This window comes from Phycodurus eques, chromosome 3, assembly GCF_024500275.1.
Source record: "Phycodurus eques isolate BA_2022a chromosome 3, UOR_Pequ_1.1, whole genome shotgun sequence".
In the NCBI taxonomy this organism is placed as follows: Eukaryota; Metazoa; Chordata; class Actinopteri; order Syngnathiformes; family Syngnathidae; genus Phycodurus; species Phycodurus eques.
The window spans coordinates 1,540,129-1,565,959 of record NC_084527.1 but is presented as its reverse complement, the minus strand read 5'-3'; the positions used below and the strand labels follow the sequence as shown (position 1 = coordinate 1,565,959).

The following is a 25,831-nucleotide window of genomic DNA, read 5'->3' as shown; positions in this document are numbered from 1 at the left end:
GATTTCATATTCTCTGTTTTTAATACTTAAAAAATTGCGATACAGGTTTTACAGGATCTCATTAGATCAAGCAGGTACACCTAAGGAAGTGTCCGATGAGTTTATTGCGGGGTTTTCACACCCATCGCTCGTTTTCTCTGGTCTGAATCAGTCGAGGTTTGCTTTTCAGGTTTATAAACTGGGCCAGTTTCTTTTCAGACTGTAAAAGTGTGCATGAAAGTAAACAGGAAGAAGACTTGCTATAGGGATGAACACGAGAAACAGAGCTCATAGACATCCGTGGTTCAATTTTCGACACCGCTTCTCCTGTTCAGCGTCATGGGGAGATGAAGCTCATCCCAGCTGATTTCAGGCAAAAGGCGGACGACAACTCGGACTGCTCGCCAGGCAGTAGCAGGCACGTACAGTACAGACAGACAAACATTGAGCCTAACACAGTCACTGAGTGGGAATTGAACCCAAGCAGCCGAGTGAACCGTGACTCCATCGGTGACGAGAGCTAATAACCAACAAAAGCCAAATTGTTCTTTTTTGATTACATGGAAAAATGATGGACAATTGACTGGCTACAGTACACTTGAAAAAGATCCGAAAGCACCCAAATTGTTTGCCACAAATGATCTTCCTTCACCCTGTTACACGCCTGAGCAATTTTGACGACACGCTCAACCAAAGACGTGCTTGGTAAGTCGACGGTTTCATCAGATCACCTACAACCTGCCACACGTAATGGCTTGCGTTGCTTTGTCCCGACAAGCAAACTCCACCGAGTACGTTTGTTAGCGTACCAACCCTTTGGTTCGGTCTGAACCCAAACGCAATTGCTACCGAACATACCGCACCAAGAAGGGGGGGGGGGGGGGGGGGGGGACTTGATTACAACAAAGTAAGCTTTCTATTTTTCAAGTTATTCAGTTTTTGGGAGCAAAGATGACTCTTTTGCATTCGAGCGCCATTTACAGTAGCTGAAAATAGCAATCAAGTGTCTCCCTAATGCACACTTGTTCATGCACTTTGCTTGGTCTTCATATGCTGCAGGGAACTGAACAGCGCTGGGAAGCTTAATACCGCTCTGCGCGAGTGTTTTCCAAACATCCATCCATCCATTTTCAACAGCGCTTATCCTGGTTAGGGCGGCGGGGCGCCGGAGCCTATCCCGGCTGACTCGGGGCGAAAGGCGGACTATCACCCCGGACTGGTCGCCGGTCAGTCGCAGGGCACATATAGACACGGACAAGCATCCGCACTCACGTTCACACCGTCACTGAGTGGGAACTGAACCCACGCTGCCTGCACCAAAGTCAGGCGTGTGGACCGCTACACCATCAGTGACCTTTTCCAAACATATGAGATGGAAAAAAAAAGTTTCTACAATTTCAAACTGGCCTCCAGATGTTAGCCATGACAAGTATTTTAGCTGTAATGAATTCATCTTTTCCTCCAATCATGGTAACAAGAGTAGCAGAACAGTCAACATGTTGTGGCTGTTAGAAACGTAAAGGAGGTCATTTGTCAACAAAAACGATTGCTGGCAAAAGTGGAATTGTGTTGTTGTCGGTGTTTCCAAATGGATTATGGACTATTTGTAAACCATCAGATGTTTCCAAATGTGGCAGAAGTACGTCTTTGAAAAAGCGGGACCATCTGTTGAGAGAAAATATGAACGCATCCGTCGACTCAACACTTCCATAAATCTATTTTGCCAGCAATGAATTTAGGAGAACGCAGAGCGTCTGAAGGCAGCTACGGCAGTAATGAGCTTCTGCTAACGAGAGAAAACGCCGCCTGCGAGCGGCCGACTGTGATGTCGGCGCAACACGACGGCAGCGACGCACGGAAAGAACTGGTGACAATTCTTAGCACGCTTGCACTATCGACAATCTCAGCTTTTGCTCCACTTGCTCTGACATTCAAGTCAGCTCCAGCGCACACGCAAAAAAAGGTGCCGGCCAAGGACCAAAATGGCCTTGGCCGGCACTTTTTTTTAGTAGGCCTCTAAAAGGTGTCATAACTACTTTGCAACTGGGGCGCAAGATTTGTGACAGACAAAAGTGCTCCTGAAATGTTACGGATATGATTAGGGGGGGGGGAGCCGAGGGATGGGGGCAGAGTTGACAGCTCTCGTCGTGCCAGGGATGACAAATTGTTTCTTTCAGGTGACTTTCGCCTTTATCGTAACGCAGCACAGCGTCGGATTGGACAAAAGCTCGTCGGACGCCGCCCGAGCAAACGAGAGCACCCGTCGAGAGCTTTGCGGCTTTTACCTTCGAACGGCCTGACTTCTCTTACCTTCTGAAGCAGGTCAATCTCCTGCTGCTTTGCATTGAGTACAGCCAAGGCCTGCTCATGCTCCAACTCGAGCTGCTGCCGCCGCTCCGCAGCCTCACGCATATGCTGTCCGCAGGGCACGAGAGGTCGGAGAAGCAGGCGGGGAGGGGCGTGGTGCGGGGAGGGCATAAAGACGGCTAATGTTAGTGGTACTACGAGCCAGCGCAAAGTGCATCCCCGCTCTTTTCACCGTGCATTCCACTCAACACGAGTGTCACATGCGCACCGGCGGCACACACGCGCGAGCTGGTTAACAGTGTACAGTGTACTGAGACAACGGTGACTACAAACTGCGGACATAATACGCGTGAATGCTGAGAGATGCTGCGGTCGAGACCAAATGCCAACAGAAAATCACGAAGGACGAGAATGCGGACGAATACATCACATCATCTCAGCCTGTGAGAAGTACAGGGATGACATCAGAGCGATCTTCTTGCTACCTCATCCTTGTCACACCCTTTCCATCATCCTGCGTTTAATCTTGTTGTAGAAAAAGTCCAATATTACGTATTATGAGCTGCACAACAAAAAGTAACAGCTCACTCGCTTTTTGTTCTTTGCTTGAGCTGGACTGTATTGAGTCATGACACTGTTATTAAGAAGGAAAGCAAAAAAAAAACAACAAAAAAAACAAGCAGATGGTGAATGACAATAACAGTAGTGTGAATGCTGAGAGACAAGCATTGACACTTTCGCGGCGGTGGGTCAGCGCCCCCTGCGCAACGACCCTGCCACCCACTCGTGCGCCACCTCTGGCTCGGACAAAGCGCCATCGTCTCTCAGCGTCCGTCAAACGCGATGTGACGACAGTCCGTACCGAGTGATGAGCGGCGCCGAGGTACATACGGACGAGGACAAAAACCATCAATACCCATCAAGCCAAGTTTGCTTCCCCCCTTCAAGTAACGCGATGCCTGTCGGATGTCTCATTCCTGGGAGGAGAAGGTGTATCTTCGGGGTTACGTGCAAAGGGTGAGCAAACTGCAAAGTGGGCCTGCTTGTCTGCGATCATCCAAAACTTCAATACAAAAGACTGAACGGCGTTCCGTATAGCATATTACCCGTCAAGTGGACGTTTGTGACGCTTTAAAGTGAAAGAAGCCAATGACACATGCGTGCCAGTGGAAGCTCAAGGAAAATGTGCGCGTCGGTGACATGATCGTCACGGGGGTGAGCCGATCTTGCGTTTCCACTTCGCCTCATGCATCAACGCATTCCACGCGGCGGTGCTCTCAAAGTCAGGTGAGCATTCGACTGTATGTCTGTAAGCATCCCACCGAGGAAGAAGCATTCCGAATGGAGCGAGCAACACTGCTTCCTGGGCGGACATCGCTGTGATACCTTTCAATTCTAGCAGGGGGGGAGGGCAGGTAGGAAGGGGGGATTGGGAAAACTTGAAATACTGCAATTGAAGGGAGACGCTCGCAGCTTCTACTCTTTCACTGCTCCTGATCAGAAGACCTTCCAGCACGGCACTAGAAGGCAACAGACACGTCAGGCACGTTAGGCGAGTACAACCGAGGAGGAGCTAGTGCAGCACGATATCAACAGGCGGGGCTCTCTCCAACGGGGAACCTGCGGAAGATGTACTCAGAACCGCGGGCTGGCTTTTCTCACCTTGAGCACCTGCTCTAGGTTCTCCAGTTTGCCTCGGAGCTGGTTTCTCTCCCACAGGGCTAAATCTCTCTCCTGCGTCACAGCACCGAGCGTATCTTTGAGTTGGGCATAGTCAGACTTCACCTGTGCACACAAAACGAGGGCAGCACAAAGGTTGGACCGCACCGCTATTGTCGCTGTCGTTTGTTTTTCCTGGAGAAAAGTGCGGCGTTTGTCGTGAAGATAACGTTTTATGTTGGCCTTCCACTGCGCGTTTGGCCTGTGACACTCAACTACAGAAGACGGTTCAGATTCTACTGTGACCAAATATTGCTCACAAATACATTTTCAATACATCATCATTTGGAAGCACTGGATCACATGCGTACATCAACATTTGATTTCAAAAAAATGCTGAGCGACATATTTCAAGATACAAAACGTTGTAAGCTGGGCAATTCAACTCCTAACTTCTCCATAAATGGTCTTACACAAACATTGATTGCGTTTGCTTATGTGTGTGTGTGTGTGTATATCAATGTTTGCGTAAGACCATTTATAGAGAAGTGACGAGTTGAACTGCCCAGGTTACAACGTTTTGTATCTTGAAATATGTCGCTCAGCATTTTTCTGAAATCAAATGTTGATATATATAGTTTTATATATATATATATATATCCATTTTCTCCCGTGACACATACATATGAGGTGATAGTGGATAGATATGCTCAGGACTAAATCATGACATTCAAATAAGTACGCGCTCACTGACAGCACATTTAAAAGAGGTCGGGCTGCACTGCAAAAACTCAACATTTTACCAAAGTATCCAAACTAATCTGATGACACTTAAAATAATTTTCAATTGTTTCAAATGAATTTTTACTTGGGGAGGGGGGGGGGGGGGGGGGGGAATAAAAAAATGCCAGTGGAGTAATTTATGTTTTTTTCGAACTCCACTGAAAACGGTCTACTTTTTACATGATGAGTTTTTTTGACTTAGTTTTGAAAAAACTTTGAAGATGTTCTGAACTCTCTTAAAAAAGATGATATTTAGGAAGGCAAATTTACACCAAATTCTAGCATTAAATTCTACAAAAAGTGAAAAGCTTCCACTATCTACCGAACACTGATGTTAAACTGTTACTGATGGGTTTTAAAATTCAATTGCCATATAATTATTTGAATAACGCTCAGATGTGACTTGTCTGCTGTTTGATGGGGCTGTGATGTACCGTAGCGATCCAAAATGGCAGACTCTCACTTTTCTGCACGCAAGTCCAGCATTGGCTCATTTCAGATCCGACATCTTCGTTGTCACCTCTTACCTTCTCATATTCGGATGATTTGCGACTGCCGTTGAAAAACTGGAGGCTCAAGCGCCTGTTCTCCTGGAAAAAGTCTTGAAGCTCATTCTCCTAAGGACAGAAGAGAAATTGTGTTAAACAATTAAACCAATAAACTCGACTTGACTATTCATCATTACATACTGGTGACAGAGGCAGCATTACTCCTCTTAATCGAGTGCGCAGTATTTTCTTCTACACTTTATAAAACATTCCCTGAGAAAATAACTTTCAAATTGTTTAATTAAGGTTCATTTATCAACGATAACCGACGTCTTGTACAACACAAACAAACAGAAGAAAAAAATAATCAGTTGAAGTAATAACGTGGTGTAATATGAAGTGGCATACCTGAGCTTCCTGACATGCGTTAAAGCGAGGATGTTTCCTTAAAAGTGAAAAAGTGGCTGCCGAAAATAGATGGCAAGCTAAGCACTGACTTCTTTATCAGAGACAAACAATCTTATATTTGTGTAATCTTTTGTTTTGATCCATTATCGTCGTTGTAATGACATGAATAATAAATGATGCAATGACATTGTACTGGTGGAGTTGGTCCTTATTGTTTATTGAAGTGTGGGTTATGTCGAGACATGGCCTGACTCAGCTCGGTGGCCCACACGTATGTGCTTAGTGTCCACCAGACTGACGGATGACTCACTGCTGCCATCGAACACACCAACGAAGCAAACGCTGCGCTCGCTCCTTCACGCCACACATCTGCTCGTGCTCCGGACACAAATCCCACACGCTCAAAAACTGTTCAAAAACTGCTCAAATGTTCAGCTCATTCAGTTCACTTTGGGAAGGATATCACAAATATTCCCACATACCCGATATTCATTCATTTTCACCAACACAATTCCTAAGTTCAGACCCATTCTACATTATTCCCTTCTCCTTCAACATTGCGCAACCCATGCAAACGATTCCAACGTCAACAGGTTCGCCACATTCATGCAACTCGTGAACTATTCCCATTCCCCCAATTTCAAAATGAAAGATTTATTTGTCTTTACCTCGAGTGTAATTGCTCCACCTCATTCATGTCCAAATGGTTTCAAAATTTCAAAATAAAATCCCCCAAATTTGAAATGTCCACTTCTTCCCCTCCCATTTCCACATTTCTTGACCAATTCAAACATTTCCAACTTCAAAACGTCATTGCAAATCATTCAATATTATTGCATATTCTACAATATTATTCCACATCATTCCACATGTTTTCATTCAGCATTTCAGCATTCACACACAATTTGTTGTACAACCCCAACTCCAATGAAGTTGGGACGGTGTGTTGAACATAAATAAAAACAGGATACAATGATTTGCAAATCATCTTCAACCTATATTTCATTGAATACACTACAAAGACAAGATATTTAATATTCAAACACATCAACCTTATTGTTTTTAGCAAATAATCATGAACTTAGAATTTGATGGCTGCAACACGTTCCAAAAAAGCTGGGACAGGCTCATGTTTACCACGGTGTTACATCGCCTTTTCTTTTCACAACATTCAATAAACGTTTGGGAACTGAGGACACTCATTGTTGAAGCTTTGTAGGTGGAATTCTTTCCCATTCTCGCTCGATGTACAGCTTCAGCTGTTCAACAGTCCGGGGTCTCCGTTGTCGTCTTTTACGCTTCATAATGCGCCACGCATTTTCAATGGGAGACAGGTCTGGACTCCAGGCAGGCCAGTCTAGTCCCCGCACTCTTTGACTACGAAGCCACGCTGTTGTAACACGTGCAGAATGTTGTTTGGCATTGTCTTGCTGAAATAAGCAAGGGCGTCCATGAAAAGACGTCGCTTGGATGGCAGCGTATGTTTCTCCAAAACCTGTATGTACCTTTCAGCATGAATGGTGCCTTCACAGATGTGTAAGTCACCCATGCCATTGGCACTAACACAGCCCCATACCATCACAGATGCTGGCTTTTGAACTTTGCATCCATAACAGTCCGGATGGTTCTTCCCCCCCCCCCCACACACACAATTTCCAAAAACAATTTGAAATGCCACAGAACACTTCCACTTTGCATCGGTCCATCTTACATGAGCTCGGGCCCAGAGAAGCCGGCGGCATTTCTGGGTGTTGTTGATAAATGGCTTTCGCTTTGCATCGTAGAGTTTCAAGTTCCACTTACGGATGTAGCGCCAAACTGTATTGACTGACATTGGTTTTCTGAAGTGTTCCTGTGCCCGTGTGGTGATATCCTTTACTCATTGATGTCGTTTTTTGATGAAGCGCCGCCTGAGGGATCGAAGGACACGGGCATTCAATGTTGGTTTTCGGCCTTGCCGCTTCCATGCAGTGATTTCTCCAGATTCTCTGAACCTTTGGATGATATTATGAACCGTAGATGATAAAATCCCTCAATTCCTTGCAATTGTACGTTGAGGAACATTGTCCTTAAACTGTTCAACTATTTTCTCACACACTTGTTCACAAAGAGGTGAACCTCACCCCATCTTTGCTTGTGAATGACTGAGCAATTCAGGGAAGCTCCTTTTATACCCAATCATGGCACCCACCTGTTCCCAATTCACCTGTGCGATGTTCCAAACACATGTTTGATGAGCATTCCTCAACTTTCTCACTCTTTTTTGCCTCCTGTCCCAGCTTTTTTGGAACGTGTTGCAGACATAAAATTCTAAGTTCATGATTATTTGCTAAAAACAATAAAGTTAATCAGTTTGAACATTACATTTATTTGTCGTGTATTCGATTAAATATAGGTTGAACATGATTTGCAAATCATTGTATTCAGTTTTAATTTATGTTTAACACAAGGTCCCAACTTCATTGGAATTGGGGTCGTAAAATGTGATCCAACATAAAGTGTAAAGGCAAATTACAGCACTTCTTCAACTGCCGGACATAAAATCCTCAGAGAGAACTGTGAATCTTCAGACGGAGGCAACTGAAGTCAACTTGTGAGGATGCTTATAGTATATAAAAGCGCTGCCAATCACACTTTTAACAGAAGGCGTCGTGTTTGCAAACAGCTCGTCGTCCAAGCCAAGAGGAACGAGACGGCAGGCCTCCGACACGTCGCGGCACACGGACGCTCTGCACTCCCTTGCCTTGTTGACTCTCTGCTGTCTGCCTCTATTGATCTTCGGTTATACAAAGTTGCAAAGTTGTTGCTTGTTGCCATGGTGGGAGCTCAGACGTGCTCAGAGTTGCAGACTTCATTCCCACCAGGGTGGAGGTAGCAGATGGCAATGCTCGTGTTAACTCTCATTCGCACGGACGACGTGTACGCACAAAACGGACAGACGTGGCATCGGTGTTTGCAGGAATTCATGAAATTGCGAAGAGTTCAACTAAAGAGTTGTTGAGTTCTGTTACAGCAGAAGTCAGAGAAAGGAGTCACATCCACATCGTCATCTCAGGTCACACGTTCCCTTTTCGTCTTGTCTTAAAGTAAATGCTGCAAACTGGTGCAAAAACTCCAAAATGCTGAATGCTCCCATTTTCGAGACCTGCGGCGCAACATAAACGCAAATGGAGCAAAGTATGGCAATTGGTGCTGGTGGCTGGAGCGCACTCCACTATTGAGCAAGGCACCAAACAGGACTGCAACCAGTTTGTGCAGCCCCACAGTTTCTCGAAAAACTCCAGTTATATGAAATTAGTTGGCTACTGTATACTTGTATACTTAGGTTACATAAAAAGACAGTTTCTAAAGACCAGAATTAAAAACAAACGACTCAAATAAAAACAACCCAATTTGTTGAGTGGGTTGTTGTTGTTGTTATTAAATGTATTTTGTACTAGTGTAAACATGTAAACTGTGTGGCCGCTAATCGTGCCGGTGAGCGTCTACACGCTGAGTGACTTTTTACAAACAATGATTGACAGAAAGACAAGCCAGCAAAAAGTAGACTTTGTACTATAGAGGAAGTGACTTTGCTGTCACCTTGCAGCGCTTGTCAGTGGCGTTGACCGCGCTGGTGTGTGTTCGTGTGGCGGCACTCAAGGCTCAGTGTCGGGGGAGCTAAGTGCACAACAACAACAACAACAACAAGCTGCCATTTCTGCATGCCATTTGGGGACACTTAGTCCTTTAGGGGGGTCTTCGCCTCGCCTCAGTGGGCTGACAATGGGTGGGAGGGGAAGTGCAGCTGTGGGCTGGGAATGTGAGAAGAGCGCTCGCTGTAAGGAACGAACTCCTAACTCCTAATGGAATGTTTATTTGTCGGCAGAGAAGCGCATACAAAGAGAGCCCGTCAAAAGAAGAGGGCTCCAGAAGATGAATCCATCAAGTGTTCTTTCATTCAATGACTGCTGAATATCCCCCAGCTCCTTCCGTTCTTGGAACGTTCTCACTCCTGCTTCCGCAGGTTAAACAAAATGAACGCTAAATCTTATATCATTCCTCAGTCAAACCACTGAATGTGAACTTCTACTGTATCAAAGTAAACAACAGCAGTGAACCACGAGGCTGTTGGGAGTCAACTTTAAGAGGCACCATTGGTGCAATAAAGCAGCAGTGAGTCGCCTTCTCTCTTAAACTAGAACGTAAAGTGTCTCAGCCAAATACACGTTATCCACAGTGTAATATGAAATCATCAGAACAGACAATCCTTTGTATCTATCTGCCTCATGGGATTGACATAACTGCAGAGGTGAAAGCCCCGAGATCACATCGTGTTGTTTATTATGTTGTGCTGCAAAACATTCTTCACAGTAACATTCCTCGCAATAAAAATGGTTCAACTAACCCTCCATCCATCCATCCATCCATTTTCTGAGCCACTTATCCTCACGCGGGTCGCGGGCGTGCTGGAGCCTATCCCAGCTATTAACGGGCAGGAGGCAGGGTACACCCCGAACTGGTTGCCGGCCAATCGGAGGGCACATTTAAACGAACAACCATTGGCACTCACATTCACACCTACGGGCAATTTAGAGTCGTCAATTAACCTACCACGCATGTTTTTGGGATGTGGGAGGAAACCGGAGTGCCCGGAGAAAAGCCACGCAGGCACGGGGAGAACATGCAAACTCCACGCAGGCGGGACCGGGGATTGAACCCCGGTCCTCTGAACTGTGAGGCTGACGCTCTAACCAGTCGTCCACTGTGGCACTGGTCCAACTAACCAAGGTGTATCAAATCAAAATGGAATGTTGACACTATTTACACAACTGTTGGTGTCCAATCCGTATGTTATACACACTTACAGACACTCAATTAGGCACACCTACATAATTACAACCCCAATTCCAAAGAAGTCGGGACGTTGTGTTAAACATAAATAAAAACAGAATCCAATGATTTGCAAATCGTCTTCAACCTATATTTCATTGAATACACTACAAAGACAAGCTATTTCATGTTCAAACTGATAAACTTGATTGTTTTCAGCAAATGATCATTAAGTTAGAATTTTCAATCGGAGACAGGTCTGGACTGCAGGCTGGCCAGTCTAGTACCCGCACTCTTTGACTACAGAGCCACAATATAAAAAAACCAGAATGATACTCAGTTTGGATTAATTGAGGTATAAAAGGCGCAAACCTGTGTATTGTATGTATATGTTGTTTATACAATCTAACGCTATTATTGCCTCTGCCAAGTGCAAAATAACAAACTGGAGCATAATTATTATTTTCTTTTTTTTAGATAGCTTAGATACTGTGACAAAACACATTTCCACTCAAACATTGTGCAATTATGACGCATAGAACAAATAAGAAACCTTTCAATTTTGCTGCGGAGCAAAATATTGCTGTGGTTTGTTTACAAATCATCTTTCTCCAGCTCAAGGACACTTTTGCTCACGCCGTGTCCTTCAAAGACACACGGATATACGAGGTCAACTATCTATCTGTGACATGGACGACTGTACAGCATACAGTATTGTTACGGCATCAATAGCGAGCGTTCAGTTCCATTGACACGCACAAAAAAGAGAACAGCACTTGCATACGGCTCGCACGCTTCGTCGCGTCACACGCTTGGAGTTAATTGCTTCCATTTGTCATCACCACCTGAGAATCAAGCTGTCATTACAGGGGGATGTTTCAAGGCCTTAAATGTGTTTTTGTTTTGTTTTTGCCTGCATCCTTTTATTGCGAGGGTGGCTTGCATTCTCCAAACACTTACCAAAGTCTGGCATGTTGGATTTGTTTTCTTCACCTCCGCCCCAGGCGCTTGACACTCCTTTCTCTTGGCGCTGATCTCGGTCTCCTACAAGTACAGAGAAGAAAATATCACACGGCTTCCGATAGGGCGACGACAGAAGAGAATGAGGAGTGAGGGCAATGTGAAATATTAGCAAAGGAGTTAGTCAAATGAAGGGCGGCACAATGCAAAATGAAGACTGCATGCTTTCCTCTTCTTTATTTCATGCATTTTTTTTTTTTGCACATTGTATAGTATGTAAGCTATTACATATTGCATCACCTGCCACCGGACATTCAGTCACAAAGCGACACTGCACCGAGAATTCCCTGTTGAATTAATTTCATCCAAGTGTGAACGAAAGTGAAATGTCGTTCACCTCTTTTCACAACATAAATCTGCCTCGCTTTCGTATGGATGGCGACTTCCTTGGTTGGTGTCAGCACCAGATGCTTTTCTCTGCAAAAAAATGCGATGATTCCATCGAACATGACTGAGTGTTCAATCCTGTTCCAGGAGGGCCACAGCCGCCCGCACGCACGCCCGCACGCACGCAAATTGAAGTCAATTTGAATGGAAGACACATTGCTGCATCTGTTTGTTCCTCCTTTTGCCCTCTGAGCGCCGTCTACATTTCATAAAAACGGGGAGCACTGAGGTCAGAGAACCGGGCGAGGAAGTTTAACCCTTTAATGTTCTGTAATCTTGACAAATTTCTTCTCAGGCAGTTTGCAGAATGCATAGTTAATTCTTTCAGACATCATCAGTCATAACTGCATATGTGCAAAGCCATACATGGACTCGTATTTTTTTTCTTCTTCCTATTTTCGACTTCAATTCTGTAGAGGGCAGACATTTGTACACTGTAAGGACATAGAATTGTCGGGCGAAACAAAACTCATTTTGAGGGACTTTTTAGGATAAAGGCTCAAGAATGGGGGAATTAAAAATCATCGTTGTTAACCTGAATGAAATTCCATTTAAATGCAAAACACGATTGTAACGCTGGCAGATGTTCCTGCAACCCAGGGGGATTATAAAGAGCTAAACAACACAATCTAATCAAAAAGTACCCATGTGTACACTACAAGGCGCCATTACATCGAAACTAAATGACGGAGAATTACACAGCGCCTCCGCAGACAGCTTGCCATCTCCCATGCGGGCCGGCTTCTGAAGTGAACACTTTGCACATGCGGACGGCAATGAATCCTCTTCTCGCAAACGCACAGCACTCGGGCGTTCGGAGACGCGATCGTTCCCAACGCATTTGCCGGCGCTCCATTCAAATTGCCTCTGATGAAAAATTCAAATGGCTGCCATTGTGAGTACTGAGCGCGCGCACAAGGGAGGAGGCGTTCGCTGCACCGCAGATGAAGAAGACCATCTCCATAAACTGGATCAACCTGGCACTATTGCAAATAAGGTACGCAATGGGTAGCCCCTCACACACACACACACACACACACACGCGCACGTATATATATATATGGGGGGAAGGCCTTACCAAAGCTAATTAACACAAGGGGTCAAACATCCACATCCAGTACCTGACCTTTCTGCTAAGTGCCACCTGTATTTTTGTTTCTTTCCTTTTTAAATTCATCCATCTATCCATCCATTTTCTGAGCCGCTTCTCCTCATGCTGGAGCCTATCCCAGGTATCTTCGGGCAGGAGGCGGGGTACACCCTGAACTGGTTGCCGGCCAATCGCAGCCTTTTTAAATTGCAATTTTCTTTTGTTTCAATTCTATTCACAAAAGGCGACACGGTGGACGACTGGTTAGAGCGTCTGCGTCACAGTTCTGAGGACCGGGGTTCAATCCCCGGCCCCGCCTGTGTGGTGTTTGCGTGTTCTCCCCCGTGCCTGCGTGGCTTTTCTCCGGGCACTCTGCTTTCCTCCCACATCCCAAAAACAAAATGAGGTTCGGATTGTCTAATTGTCACTCAGGAGGGCTTCCCCATCCGATACCGGCCTCCTCTGATCTTCAGTTGCTGGGAAAGCTTAGTACACATCATCACAGGCAAGCGGGGGGAACCTCACTGCACACGCTTTGCCTCTCTTTCACCTCCTGTTGTGTTCAATATGCATCGTGAGTATAAAAGGCCAATAATCCTGCCCAGGGCTGATTTTGCATGTGCGTGCGTGTGCGCGTGTGTATTTTAAATGCCATTTTCTTCCCCCACTGGGGGTGATTTTGTGATACCAACAGATATAATAAAAATCTCAAACACAGATATTGCTGCACTCCACTCTAATTATGATACTGAAGGCAAATCCTAGCAGTCACACACACACACACACACACACACACACAGTGTGTGCGCTGCATGCACGAGACAATTAAGGAGGGCATCAGAGGGGCTACAAATGCCGAGTGGGCTGTCCGCCGACAGGGTCTTCATCAGCGGATTCGCTAATACAGTAGCTATCGCCGGCTCCATTCAGTCTTCAGCCACGTCTAGCTGCTGACTCCGCAGCGTACGGCGCCGGGCCAGACGCAGCAGTCAAGTCCGCAACAGTCACTTGTGCTTTCGGATCATTTGAAATGGCAGAGCGAGTTACATAACCCCCGCAGCTTAGGCCCGGGTGTGCAGCCACAGATGCTAACACTCCCCTAATGCTTCAATGTACGTGTGTGTCCTTGTGTGTGTGCGTGTGTTTGTGTGTGCATGCATATCATCTAGACTGACTGATCCAGAGATGTACAGGATGACAAGGGCACTCACAAATGTATCACCGGCATTTTGTTCCCTTGAGTAATCATCTACAGTGGGTACGGAAAGTTTTCAGACCCCCTTCCAATTTTCACTCTTTGTTATATGTGCCCTGCGATCTGATGGATCAGATTGAGATGACAACTTTTGTTGATTACCTTTAATAGCGACATCCGTGCCGATCAAAAACAAACAAACAAACACGTTCAGTTCAATCTCGATGGAAGTCGTAACTCCCTCGAAAAGTCAACACATACAGACCGACAGACATATCCGCACAAGAGCGAAAAGCAGGACAGTATGAAATGACAGCTTGAAGAGAGCAAACAGATTCATGCTCATGAGAGACAGACGTAAATGTAAAGAGGCAAAATGAAAAATGGGATGCGGGCAGGATTTACTGTCAAGCTACGCAGCGGTCCTTCGCGAGTACGAGAGCGTAGCGTATAAATATCCCGCCGAAGCAGGAAGACGCTTCCCCTCCTCGGCCCCTTTTCTTTCGATGTAGCCACCGCCGCCGAGGGCCGGGCGTGACCTCTTTGAGCCAGCGGCCGCACGAGTCGCCTACTGATGTGTTACGACTCCGTCACGCTTCAACGGCAAAGCGCATATGCGGAGGAGAACACGTCAAGAACAGGAGCAGCTGTAGTGTACATTGAGGGAGGACAAAAGCAGATAGTGATCATGTGACCTTTGCCACCCCTATAAGATGCCTCAATCGAAAGGAAGGAACGGGAACAGAGCGACAGCGGGAAGTTTGAAAGAACAGACTGCGTGTGCGGGTCTCCGGCGAGAGGACCGCAAATCTGATAATCCCACTGAACCAACAGCAAGATGTCAGATGAGACTTTGCCTTGATAAAAGAAACTAAACAGTGACTCACTGACTGCTACAAAGACATATGAGGGTTATATACAGTACACTCTGTTTTCCATTTGCCTACCAAATACTTGAGCAGAATAAACGTGATACAACACGAAAAAGGAGATCAAATCTACGAGCTCCGATACGATGGGAAAGTGAATCGCCGCATGTGTTCATTTCTTTTTACTGCCGTGACCAATTTGCTGACAGAAGGTCCGCCGAGAACCGTTGATGACTGCTTGCGCAGCCGAGCAAAGGTTGGGAGCCCACTGCTGCACTGCTGCCCACGCGCGGGCGAGATTACTCATCCTCAGCTGGACTCGCAGGCCGAGCTTCTGCTTCCGCAGATGGTCGTGAAGTTCACTGAGTAATCTTCATCCCCCCCCACCCGACAGAGAATAAAGTCCACTTCTTGTAAAACTGTATCATCTCTGCGAGCTTTCATGGTGGCTGATGGCCGGACGGACGAAACCCCTTTTGACAAACATCAAGTTTGCGTCGGTGGGAAGCTTAGTTCTTTCTTTTTGGACAAGCAACAAATATAAAGTGCTGTGCTATTCTTACAGTGTGTTGTTGAACTACCCTAAAATATTTTCGAGCTGTGTGAACTGTGGCCAAGCCACACACAGTAGGCAAAATGCTCCAAAGCAACTTTTTCTACCCAAGACCCAAAATAGAAATTGATTAAAATACATACGACGTATTGTCAAAATGTCGGCGCGCGCCGATGGTCCTTGATGACGTTCCGTTTTAACAGCTGCAACATCAAGTGAATTTGTACGTATTTTGGAACCCAAAATAGTCCATCACTAACCGAAACTCATTTGCCAGTCGCAAAGTCATAATTACAGTCAATATTTGTATGCAAAACACTCCTCGGCCATGAATATGAAATCATCAAATGAAAAACAGTAAGTACGGCAGTAGCCAAGTGTGCATTCTTGTAATGTATATATAATGCATGTTATATACAGTACATATTCAGGACATGTACAGTATGCATAATGTATATTTAGTGACAAAGGACAGCTCATACTCAGCTGTCCCATTTTCCCTAACATTCACTTCGCGACGTGAGGATTTCGGGTTTAGCAAGTTGGCCGCGTGTGCAACTTGTGCTATTCTTTGTTTTTGTTAAATATCGCTTTGCTGCGAGGGCCCCCCGTCCCCCGTCCTCACCCGCTGCCTTCCAAGCGGCCATGTCTTTCACGCAAATGATAAAACCACGTGACTGCCGATCGATCGACGTCACTGCGGGTGATAAAGTTGACGTGTCGACTAATCGGCTAATCGGTTCAAACCCTACCAGAAACAAGACAATTACATTCATTAAAATGGCAATTAAAAACGTACAGCTCGTGTATAGGCGCCGCTTCCCAAACCTCCGCTGTGTCTTCGACTCGGTATTACGACTGACTATGTCATCCCATCTATTTTCTTTACTGCTTATCCTTTTCAGAGTCACGAAAGCAGGAGTCTATCCAAGCTGATTTCAGGCGAATGTATCACAGTTTCTTGCGTTCTCTGGATTAGCCTGACCTTACATCCAGTTGATTAGAGTACATGAAGATTTGGGCTTTGAACTCGGCATGGAAACTAAACCTTCTGCAATTCTAACAAAAATCTCAAAAGGCTTTGATGAAAACACTGCCGATACAATACACGTAATGAGCTACGTTAAAGCCTTCACACCATATAAATGTGACACAGAGCTTTCAATACACTGCTCAACAAAATATTCAATCATATTTTGCAGTCATTACCAAAAGGTTAATGGAATGTGGCACATGAGAAATGAAAAATAAATGAGGACGTTCCATAGGTCAGACTAAAGAGCAATTGGCCCAGCCAGACGTCGGGAATACAAAAACATGGCATATTATTCAACAGTGTGTTGCTGGAAAAGATACCATTTTTGAAATTCATGATTTATTTGTGGGCGGCATGACGCAGAGCGAAGGCGCAGAATGGCAGCCACGCTTCCGCCCCCTGCAGGCCAGCTGTGGCCACACAAGTAGCTTACCACCACCAGGTGTGATTGAGAAGTGAATGAATAATGCGTGAAATTGTCTTTCCGTGTCTAGAAAAGCGCTTTATAAGTCAAATGCATGAATGTGATTATTATTATTTGTTGTAAGAAAAACTCGTCAGTGATTTGGAGAGTAAAAAGGAGCAGCCGGGTTTTCCTTCCTTCCGCCACGACGAGCTCACTCCCATCTCTGCGCCGCTCGGTCGGAGACCAGCACAGAAAGACAGTCTCCAAAACACGTCATGATCAAATTCATTCACAGCGAAGCAGCCTGCTTGGGCCACAACCAGATAAGCTGATTATTACACACACACACACACACACACACACACACACACACGCAGACGCACACACATGCTGTCCTATTTGTTCTGATCCAGTGTTATCACAACCTCCCTGGTGATGCCCAATCACTGGCCTATGAAATGTTCAGATGGATAATTAGAAGACAGGCAACGCGTGATGATTCAAACTGGTGTGGCAAAGCTCATTGTTTGTCTTTCGATAATAACAATAATAATAATAATAACGATGACAATCATTTAGAAAAGACTCCAACAACTTGATTGGCACCTTTGCGGTCAACGTGGACGTGCGATACGAAGCTGCCGCCTGCTAATTTTCCATGGGCTACGGCGGCCCGTCTCCCGCTTTGATGCCGAAGACTTCCAGTATGTTGCTCCATCCCGCGGGGCCGAGCAACCGGATGCGGTGGATGGCGGCTCTCCGTTGCTTTGCCCCTCATTAAGTACACTTCAACAGCCGGTGCCCAATTAGTGTGTTGTCCAGATGGCAAACGCAAAACTCAGTCAGCACACCTTGGCTTTGCATTTCTTCACGTTTCTGAGCAGGAGCGTGGAACCTGGCTTTGACACGAGCTGAACTGTAAATGCTTTGTCGAGATCTGGATGACGACGGGCACGGAAAAGAGTAGAGAATTCACCAAGAGGAAACGTCTGCGTGAAGTGATCATGACGAGCCACAATTACACAGTTCAAGTGTGGGAAAATAAATCCTACACTATCGTCGCATAAGGGGAGGCAGGTGGTGCCTAAGGGGGAGATAAAGAGGAAAGCTTACGCCCCACGGGAAGTTTGGCACAATCACGACAGAAAAGAGATCCCTTGACTTTCCATCCGGGATGACACGGACTACTGCTTCCAATTCCCAGGCCGCTCCACGACAGGTCACTTCAGGTGCCAACATCACTGCCGTAATAAAAGCAGTGCGACTTCCGATTTCTCATTTCTCTCTGGAGTACGTTGCCCTCTGAGTCAAAAACTGTTCTTCCTATACAATGATATGGAAACAGCGATAATCCATTCCAGGGTCAAACTGTTGCACAACAACTGACTGTAATCAAATAAAGTGAAAATAAGGTGACGCCCTGTTAAAATTAAGAGTTAAGAAATATAAAAACTCAGTCTTGATTGAAATGACGGCATATTCCAAAGGTGATCACACCACACATCTTTCACACTTTCTTGGCAATCGTGAGTGTCGAAAGGCCTCGACCGCTGTAAAACATACAAATGATTTCTATGACATTGCGTTTATTTCACTTTAGGTGTTTCACTGTACTACAGTCGATATATAAAAAACAAAAACAAAAAAAAGTGACAACACAATCACAGAGCTTTGCCGCTTTACTTCAGCGAATGTCACGGGTTGTCATATCGCACGCAAGAGTTTTCAGGAAGTGGCTTGTTTGTTTGGGAGTCAGCCAATCTAGCATTATCATATCCATAGTGTGGAGTAGAAAGTTGCTGCTTCACCAACGTCAATATATTCGCAGGCATCGCTCACACGTGCCGAGGACTTTTGATGTCTGCACATGCAGGCTGATTAACAGCAGAAAAATAACCACCGCGTGTCAATCACTTGACTCATTTCTGGGGCCTTTTCTGTCCAATTTGAGTCTTCAGCAAGTCAATTGTTGTAATGATTTGCTTTTGTTGTGTTAAAATAGATATTGTGAGTCCTAAGCAAAAAGAAACCGTTTGGGATCTGGGTTCAAATGTCAGATTTCACATTTCTGTGTGGATTTGCTGGTTGTCCCTGTGCTTGTCTGGCTTTCTTCCACTTTTAAAAAACATCTACAAAATGTTAAAAAGACTTCAGAAGGCTGGTCGATGTAATAATACAAACTCTTCAATTCAAAAAACCTTTTGTAACAACTGACAAGAATTTGTGCACAAGAGTCAAGGTGACACTTTCAAAAGGTTAAAAGACCGCACCAACTGTCAAGCACGATGGCGGCGGCAGCATCACGCTCAAGGGGATGGAATGATGGAATCATGAAACTACTTCCAAATTTTTCAAATTCACCAAAAGCAAGACTGCTGAAACTTCAACAAAACTGTGCGCTCCAACACATCATTAGAAATGAGATTAAAAAAACAAAACTGGCTTTGGAATGGATGAAGCTAACATGAAGCTTCTGCAACGGCCTTCCCCCATGCCAAACCTTGACCGACCTTCTGCGCCGGGAAAACAACGTTAAAATGAACTCTACCAATTCTACCAGGAAAAGAGTGATCAAATATCCAGACTAAATTGTGCCAAAAACATTTTGATGGCTCCAAAAAGCTTCTGGTCACGGTCAATCTTGCTAAAGAACATTAGTGGGCTGCATGCATATATTTGAGCCTTTATGTGCTGTAAACTTCGACCCTGTGGATTAGAGGACATCTACACCCAATTCTTTTTTTTAAAACACACTGAAAATTTATGTTGTCTAGAAAAAACAACAACAGTATTCTCACTTTCTTTTTTCATTTTTGTTTTTGTTATGGGAGGGAACAAAGCCCCAAAACGCTTAACGGCAGTTTGTGCCCTCCTATTCAAGAATGTGTGGGGTTAAAATAAAAATAAATACATCAAATAAATTCCATACAATTATAATGTGTGTCAACTATCCGAGGATTTTGGCTATTTGCGCTCCTGTCGGTTGGCGCGATCAATCAGCACTTGATTGAGAGGTGACTCGTCAAGGTGCACCCTGTACTCTCACTCTCTGGAAAGGTCCCAGCTCCACCGTGATCCTGAACAGGGTAAACAGTGGAGGGGTTGAAGCACCGATGCCTTGTAGACTTTAGATTTAAATTGCTCCTCCATTTATTATCATCACCATCTGCTCTCTTACTGTGCAGAAAGTTTCCCGATGCAATCGCAGGCGATTCTGCTATGCTCATACACATTCAGTTGAATCCTGCTATCTATCGACGAGCCATGAGGTCAATGGGAATCGGGTACGCTCGAAACTAAAGTGGTTTAAGAAAACGGCTAAAAAACTAAAGTGGCTAAAAAAAACCCTAACCCCACAGGAACAAGCAGTTGAACGCGAGAGGATGATATTTTTTTCATGAAGGTTTGCGTACGCTAGGTGTGAACAACTAAAGATTTTTTGTAGTCGGCTTTCAAGTGATGAAAGTCGAGTCAAAGTCGATTAATCGGATCATGTCACTGATATTTTACAGTACAGCTTTGTGCCACGGACCGGTTTCATGTAAAGATATATTTTGATGGACAGCCATAGAAAAAAACCCAAAACTATTTATTAGAAGTATAGCACACCATTACGCTGAATGCTTTTGTTGTAATTAGCTGTTTGTTGTAACACAGGACAAAATTAAGCATTTCTCTGCTTCAAAGTTTCTTTTCCACTTGTATTAGAGGATCGACTTGCGTATTTTGTAATTCACCGTGCTGCTGATCTCATTTTTGGGAAAAAAACATGCTTGGGGAGGTCGGGGGGGGTGTCTAGAAATGCCCCTGCGTGCCAACACCTGCACAGTGCAAATACTGTGGCGTCTGATCCCTCCACACGTGTGACAGCAGAGAGGCATTCCGCCACATTGGAGGATGCAAACAGCAGCTGTCCTCTCATCAAAGAAGATGCAACAACAACGTGCCAGGCTTCAAAGGAGGAGAAGAGACACACCAGAGGAGCTAAACTGTTGCTTTTTTTAATGGTGGGGGAACATCACTAACAGTTTGGAGTCTTTCAATTAACTCATTCACTGCCAACCTTCCCAGTTAACATGGATATTTGACTTATAAAGCCGTCAATGGCAGTGAACGTGTTAAGAAGGATCTTAATCAGCCTACTACTTGAGATGAAGATCAAATGGTGTGCCTCGTTCTTTTACATGCACTCAGGGAGTGCGCACAAACAAGTGCCATGGGCACTTCAGCGTCTTGTTCCATGAGGCAATAAAACCCGAACTATACCAGTCGTAGATAAACAACTAATTAAACACATCACAGAAAAAAAATGCTTATTTACAACGGACATTTTTCCACCACAGATACAGTTAAGCCTAGGTATCTTGTATTTAAATGTACTGGAAACGACTTCGTATATGCTGCTAAGAAAGCATTTATGACCTAGAAAGTGCCAAGAAGGATATTTTTTGAACCACCCGGTTTGTCTGTGACCAGGATTACACCAAAAATGTGCGACGTATCATTCTGCAATTTGATGTGGGACGTCATCGTTCTCGCATTAAGAGATTAGCTTGTGGTGAAAATGAAGTCAAGGTCGTATAATCATGTTTGAATCACTTTTTAGCAATGACTTCTCTTGCGGTCTCTTTCTTTGTTGTCATACAAGAAGAAAAGGACTAACTGTCTGTTTTCAGGCAAATAATGCACAGCGCAAGTCGTGAAATAATTTGGGCCTTGCTTGGCCTTCAACTTTGCAATTATTTCGTATCTCATTTGCTGCAGTAATGAATGTGACAACGTATGCTATTGTACTGGTTCTGCACAAATACTCTACACAGATATAGTGTACATACAATCCCGGAACAGCCACTGCCAACAGATACTTGCCAAGCGCAGAATAAAAATACTCCAGACATTTTGTCGATCCATTTTCTATGGCACGTGTCCTCATGAAGGTCACGAGTGAGCGGGATTCCATCTCAGCTGTTTTTGGGCGAAAGCCAGGGTCTGACGATGCGCTGCTCACAACACCTAAGGCAAACGCGTTTTCAAAAAAAAAAAAAAGATGCAAGAAAATTGCAAACAGTGCTGTGAAGATTTGCCTAATTATCCTGTCATTAATTATTCAAGTCAAAATGCGCATTTTGGTGACATTTTTAAGGCTGGTTGATGTTTGAGCTAACCGCATCAGATGATCAATGCTTCTCGCTGAGCACAGTTAGAGATCATCCAAAAATAATGTAACCAAATGCCTTAATATCTTGCTCTCATGCTATATTCTGTTACAGAGGAAACCAAGAAAGCAATCTCATCCAAGTACAGCGGAACCTTGATAAAACGGACCCCGATGTAACGGATATCGGATAAAACGGACCTTCGGGACTGATCAATGTGGACAAAAATAGTTTCCATTTGGCACTTAAACTGCCGTTGCCAAAGTCTGTTACTTCCAGAATTTGGCCGCTGTTGTTTACTGACGCTGTAGCGCAGTGCAGGCAGCGAATGGGACTGATGTACTTCCGGGTCACAGATATACAAAAAAAAGTAGATCCAATTCCAAAAGATGTGCCTCTCGTGCCCACGCGGTGGCCACGTTTAATGTGGGACATTGACGTGGTGGCCATGTCATGATTGTTATTCATAATGAGCACTGCGTACGTAGAGCACTGTGCAGAGAGAGAGAGAGAGAGAGAGAGTGGCATGGCTGTGACGTTAACGCTGAGGAAAACAAAACACAAGTCGTAGTGGTAGTGTATGTCAGTAATGTCACCATGACCAAGCACACCGGTGGGGTGAGTTTTGATCAAAAGTGAAACTTTCAGACATTGTCAAGCTTTCTTTTTTTAATATTAATTTGTACTAGGAGTTTTAGGCCATGAAAAAAAGCGACAAAACAATAATTGTGTACTGTACCGTAATATGGGTGCATATGGCCTAAAAAAAAATGTTTTTAAATAAAAAACCTGCTTCAATGTAACGGACAGTTGGTATATCGCCCCTATTATTATCGCCCCTTCCATCGAGGTCCCACTGTAGTATTCACAATCGGCAAGATATACTGAGCTAAGGCAATGCTGGTTCTTCAAAATGGCAAACTATTGAACAGCAAAACAGCGCCGCTGCTTTTTCCTGTACTTACATGATGTACACCGACTCACAATACATAAAAACAGAAACATCTTGGGTCGTGGAAGCTGGTAGTCAAGTAAACCCTTTCTTTTCTTATGCCTCAGTGCTTGTGAATTTATGGTGAAAAATATTTCGATGATCGCATTGTCACACTTGAACATTATCAGCTGAGGCACATCAAAGCCTGTTCGGAACCTGCCGAAAATGCAAGATCACGTGGCGCATCCAATACAATCTTCGAGTCGCAGTGGAGCGCGAGTGACAACTAAGGGCAGATCGTCCTCTCTTCTTGCGCTGGCCTCCACTGACCTGCTTTCACACTCCAGCAAACACAGAGAACCACACTGCATGCCGACGGCAACACACGCACACGCACTTACTGACTGCCTGAAACATGACTGCAGCGATTTGCTATGCACACAAATCCCAGCGCCACGCTTTCTGCTTTAAAACGGTATGAAGAAGGGATCAGGGCGAAAGAGAAGAAGATGAAGAAGGGGGGAGGGGAGATGAACGGGAGAGCGATCGGTAACTGGCCGCCATTCTGGCCCGGTGGCCCTGTTGCGTAACGGTCCTGCATGCGTTCGGTAAGAAGTAACGCAAACGGGGCTGAAGCACATGTGGCTGAAGCCGGTCTAGTGGGGAAGCAAAATCATTTCAATGTGCACATGCATGCACAGGATGACGCAGCCGTGTTTTGACACAGCGTGCTAAAAATAGCTTGTTCTTAAAAGATGAGGAAAAAATGTGAATGCCAGTCAAATCCAGACTGGCACGAGGCAGAAAGATCAAGCATCACTTTGTAGACAGCCGAGCTATAAGAAGAAGAGCCACCATTTGAAATCCTGCCATGCGTGCGTGCGTGTGTGTGTGTATACCTCGCCTCACAGGCCTCACAGCTGCACCCACACCCACACACACACACACTTAATGAATTAAAGCAATTAAGAATGTGCATGAGCAACTTTGCAGCTCTGTTATGCAATGCTTGGCCCGCGGGTCCGTGTGATGGGAGATGGCGGCGGGCAGGCCTGTTGTGTTTGCTGCTACACATACATGGCCATTAATCACGCTCGGGCTCTTTGCTCTTTTTCTATTTCTAGAGAAGCGAAAGGCTGACGGCAGCGGCGGCGGACCTCCGGCACAGTAGCGGCGCGTGCAGGCCGGACTTCGGCGTCGCTGCAAATGTCACACAACGTTAGCTGGCTGAATGGCGGGCGGCCTGCAGAGACGGCTCAAGAAAACATATAAATGGCACCAATTTATTGGCGGGTGCGATGTTTTCTAAATGTCTTCTAATCTGATACGCAACAAAAAAAATGACCTGTAATTGCAAACGCCCGCACACAAGAGAGAGCCACCTTTCTTCAAGAGAGAATTTGAGACCCAATGCAAAATAACATGCTCAAGGGCTTAGCAATGCATAAAAAAAAAAGGAAAAAAAAGGCATTTTGGGAATACTGATGAGTATTTATGTAACCAAGCACAGAGGCACATACACAACAGGTAGAGTAGGAGACATAAACAGATATTATGTCTTTGGGAGCAACATCAAATAATGCATCTCTTCCCCTCTTTCACTTTCTCCTCTGTGCGAAAGAGGAGATTTCTGCAGGGTGTGCTGGAGTGTGAGTCATCATCAGCGCACACCGGGAAAAAAAAGGGAGAGGCATTCTTTAAGTGGGGCCTTATGGCAGCAATGCAGCACAAATTGACTTTACACACTGCCTTTAAATATGTCATTATGGTTCAATTCCACCACAGAATAGGAAAAAAAACCAACCAAAAAAAACGAAACAACACAGCAGAACAAGGACACCTCGCTAGTGTAAATATACTGCATGTAGTCAAGTGTTACGTAACAGCACAACTGCTCCGAGCAGAAAGCACGATTGTGGCATCAGGCATGACTGTGTGGGGCCAATGCCTTATATTTGAATAATAAATGTCTCTCTGCAATTGCTTTGCAATGTTAACAACGCAATGAAATATATTTAAGCGCACAGAAGGACAAATTAGAACAACATAATAAATGCAAATATCAAAGACATCAGTGCCGATTGAACTTGTATTTCATTGCAGAATGTTCACAGCAAAATGCATTTTATGCGCGTAAATAGTCCATTCCTGTCCATTTCGCTGCCTTGCGTGCAGGTTAGAGTACTAACCAATGGTGCGGTCCAGCACATAGTTTTAACTCCGCGCTTGAAACACTGCACTCTGCAAATGTTAGCATTTAGCATTAAACTGTGTTGCACTCCTCTTCATTTTTCTCTTTTTTTGGGGGGGGAACTGGACTGGAAGATGTCACCCTATTTACTGTATGTATTGTTGTTTGGAGGAAACTCAACTTTACAGCTAGAAATTGTTTCATTTCCCAAAATGAGATTTAAAGCTATCAAACATCACCAACTAATTGTAATCAGAAACAGAAGCAGAAGGATCAAAACAATGTGAGAACATATTGGAAATGGGTAAAAAGTAAATGAAAATGTATTTGATTCTGCGCGGTGTGGTGTAGCCTTTAATTAAAGATACCAGTGCGCACGGTTCAAGGAATAGCAAAAGGCAAGAGCGCCCAAGCCGAACGTGAACAGCTGTGGCCTCAGACGACACCGAGGCAAGACTCGCCGTTCGTTTAGATCACTGGAACCGCTGCGCGGGATTACATTGCAAACCTCCCAAGCGCTAAATATGCAGCTTCAAACACACAAGTACGATTACAAAC

At 44.8% G+C, this 25,831-nt stretch overlaps 1 protein-coding gene across 1 annotated transcript in view; it reads right to left on the bottom strand.

Annotated features, from left to right (window-relative positions):
• Nucleotides 1-25,831, bottom strand: part of rimbp2b (RIMS binding protein 2b) — an 88,028-nt gene that overhangs the window by 31,213 nt on the left and 30,984 nt on the right. Inside the window, 4 exon segments of the mRNA XM_061671361.1 lie at nucleotides 2,290-2,394; nucleotides 3,949-4,071; nucleotides 5,256-5,345; nucleotides 11,397-11,480. Of these exon segments, the coding sequence (XP_061527345.1) occupies nucleotides 2,290-2,394; nucleotides 3,949-4,071; nucleotides 5,256-5,345; nucleotides 11,397-11,480 (402 nt within the window).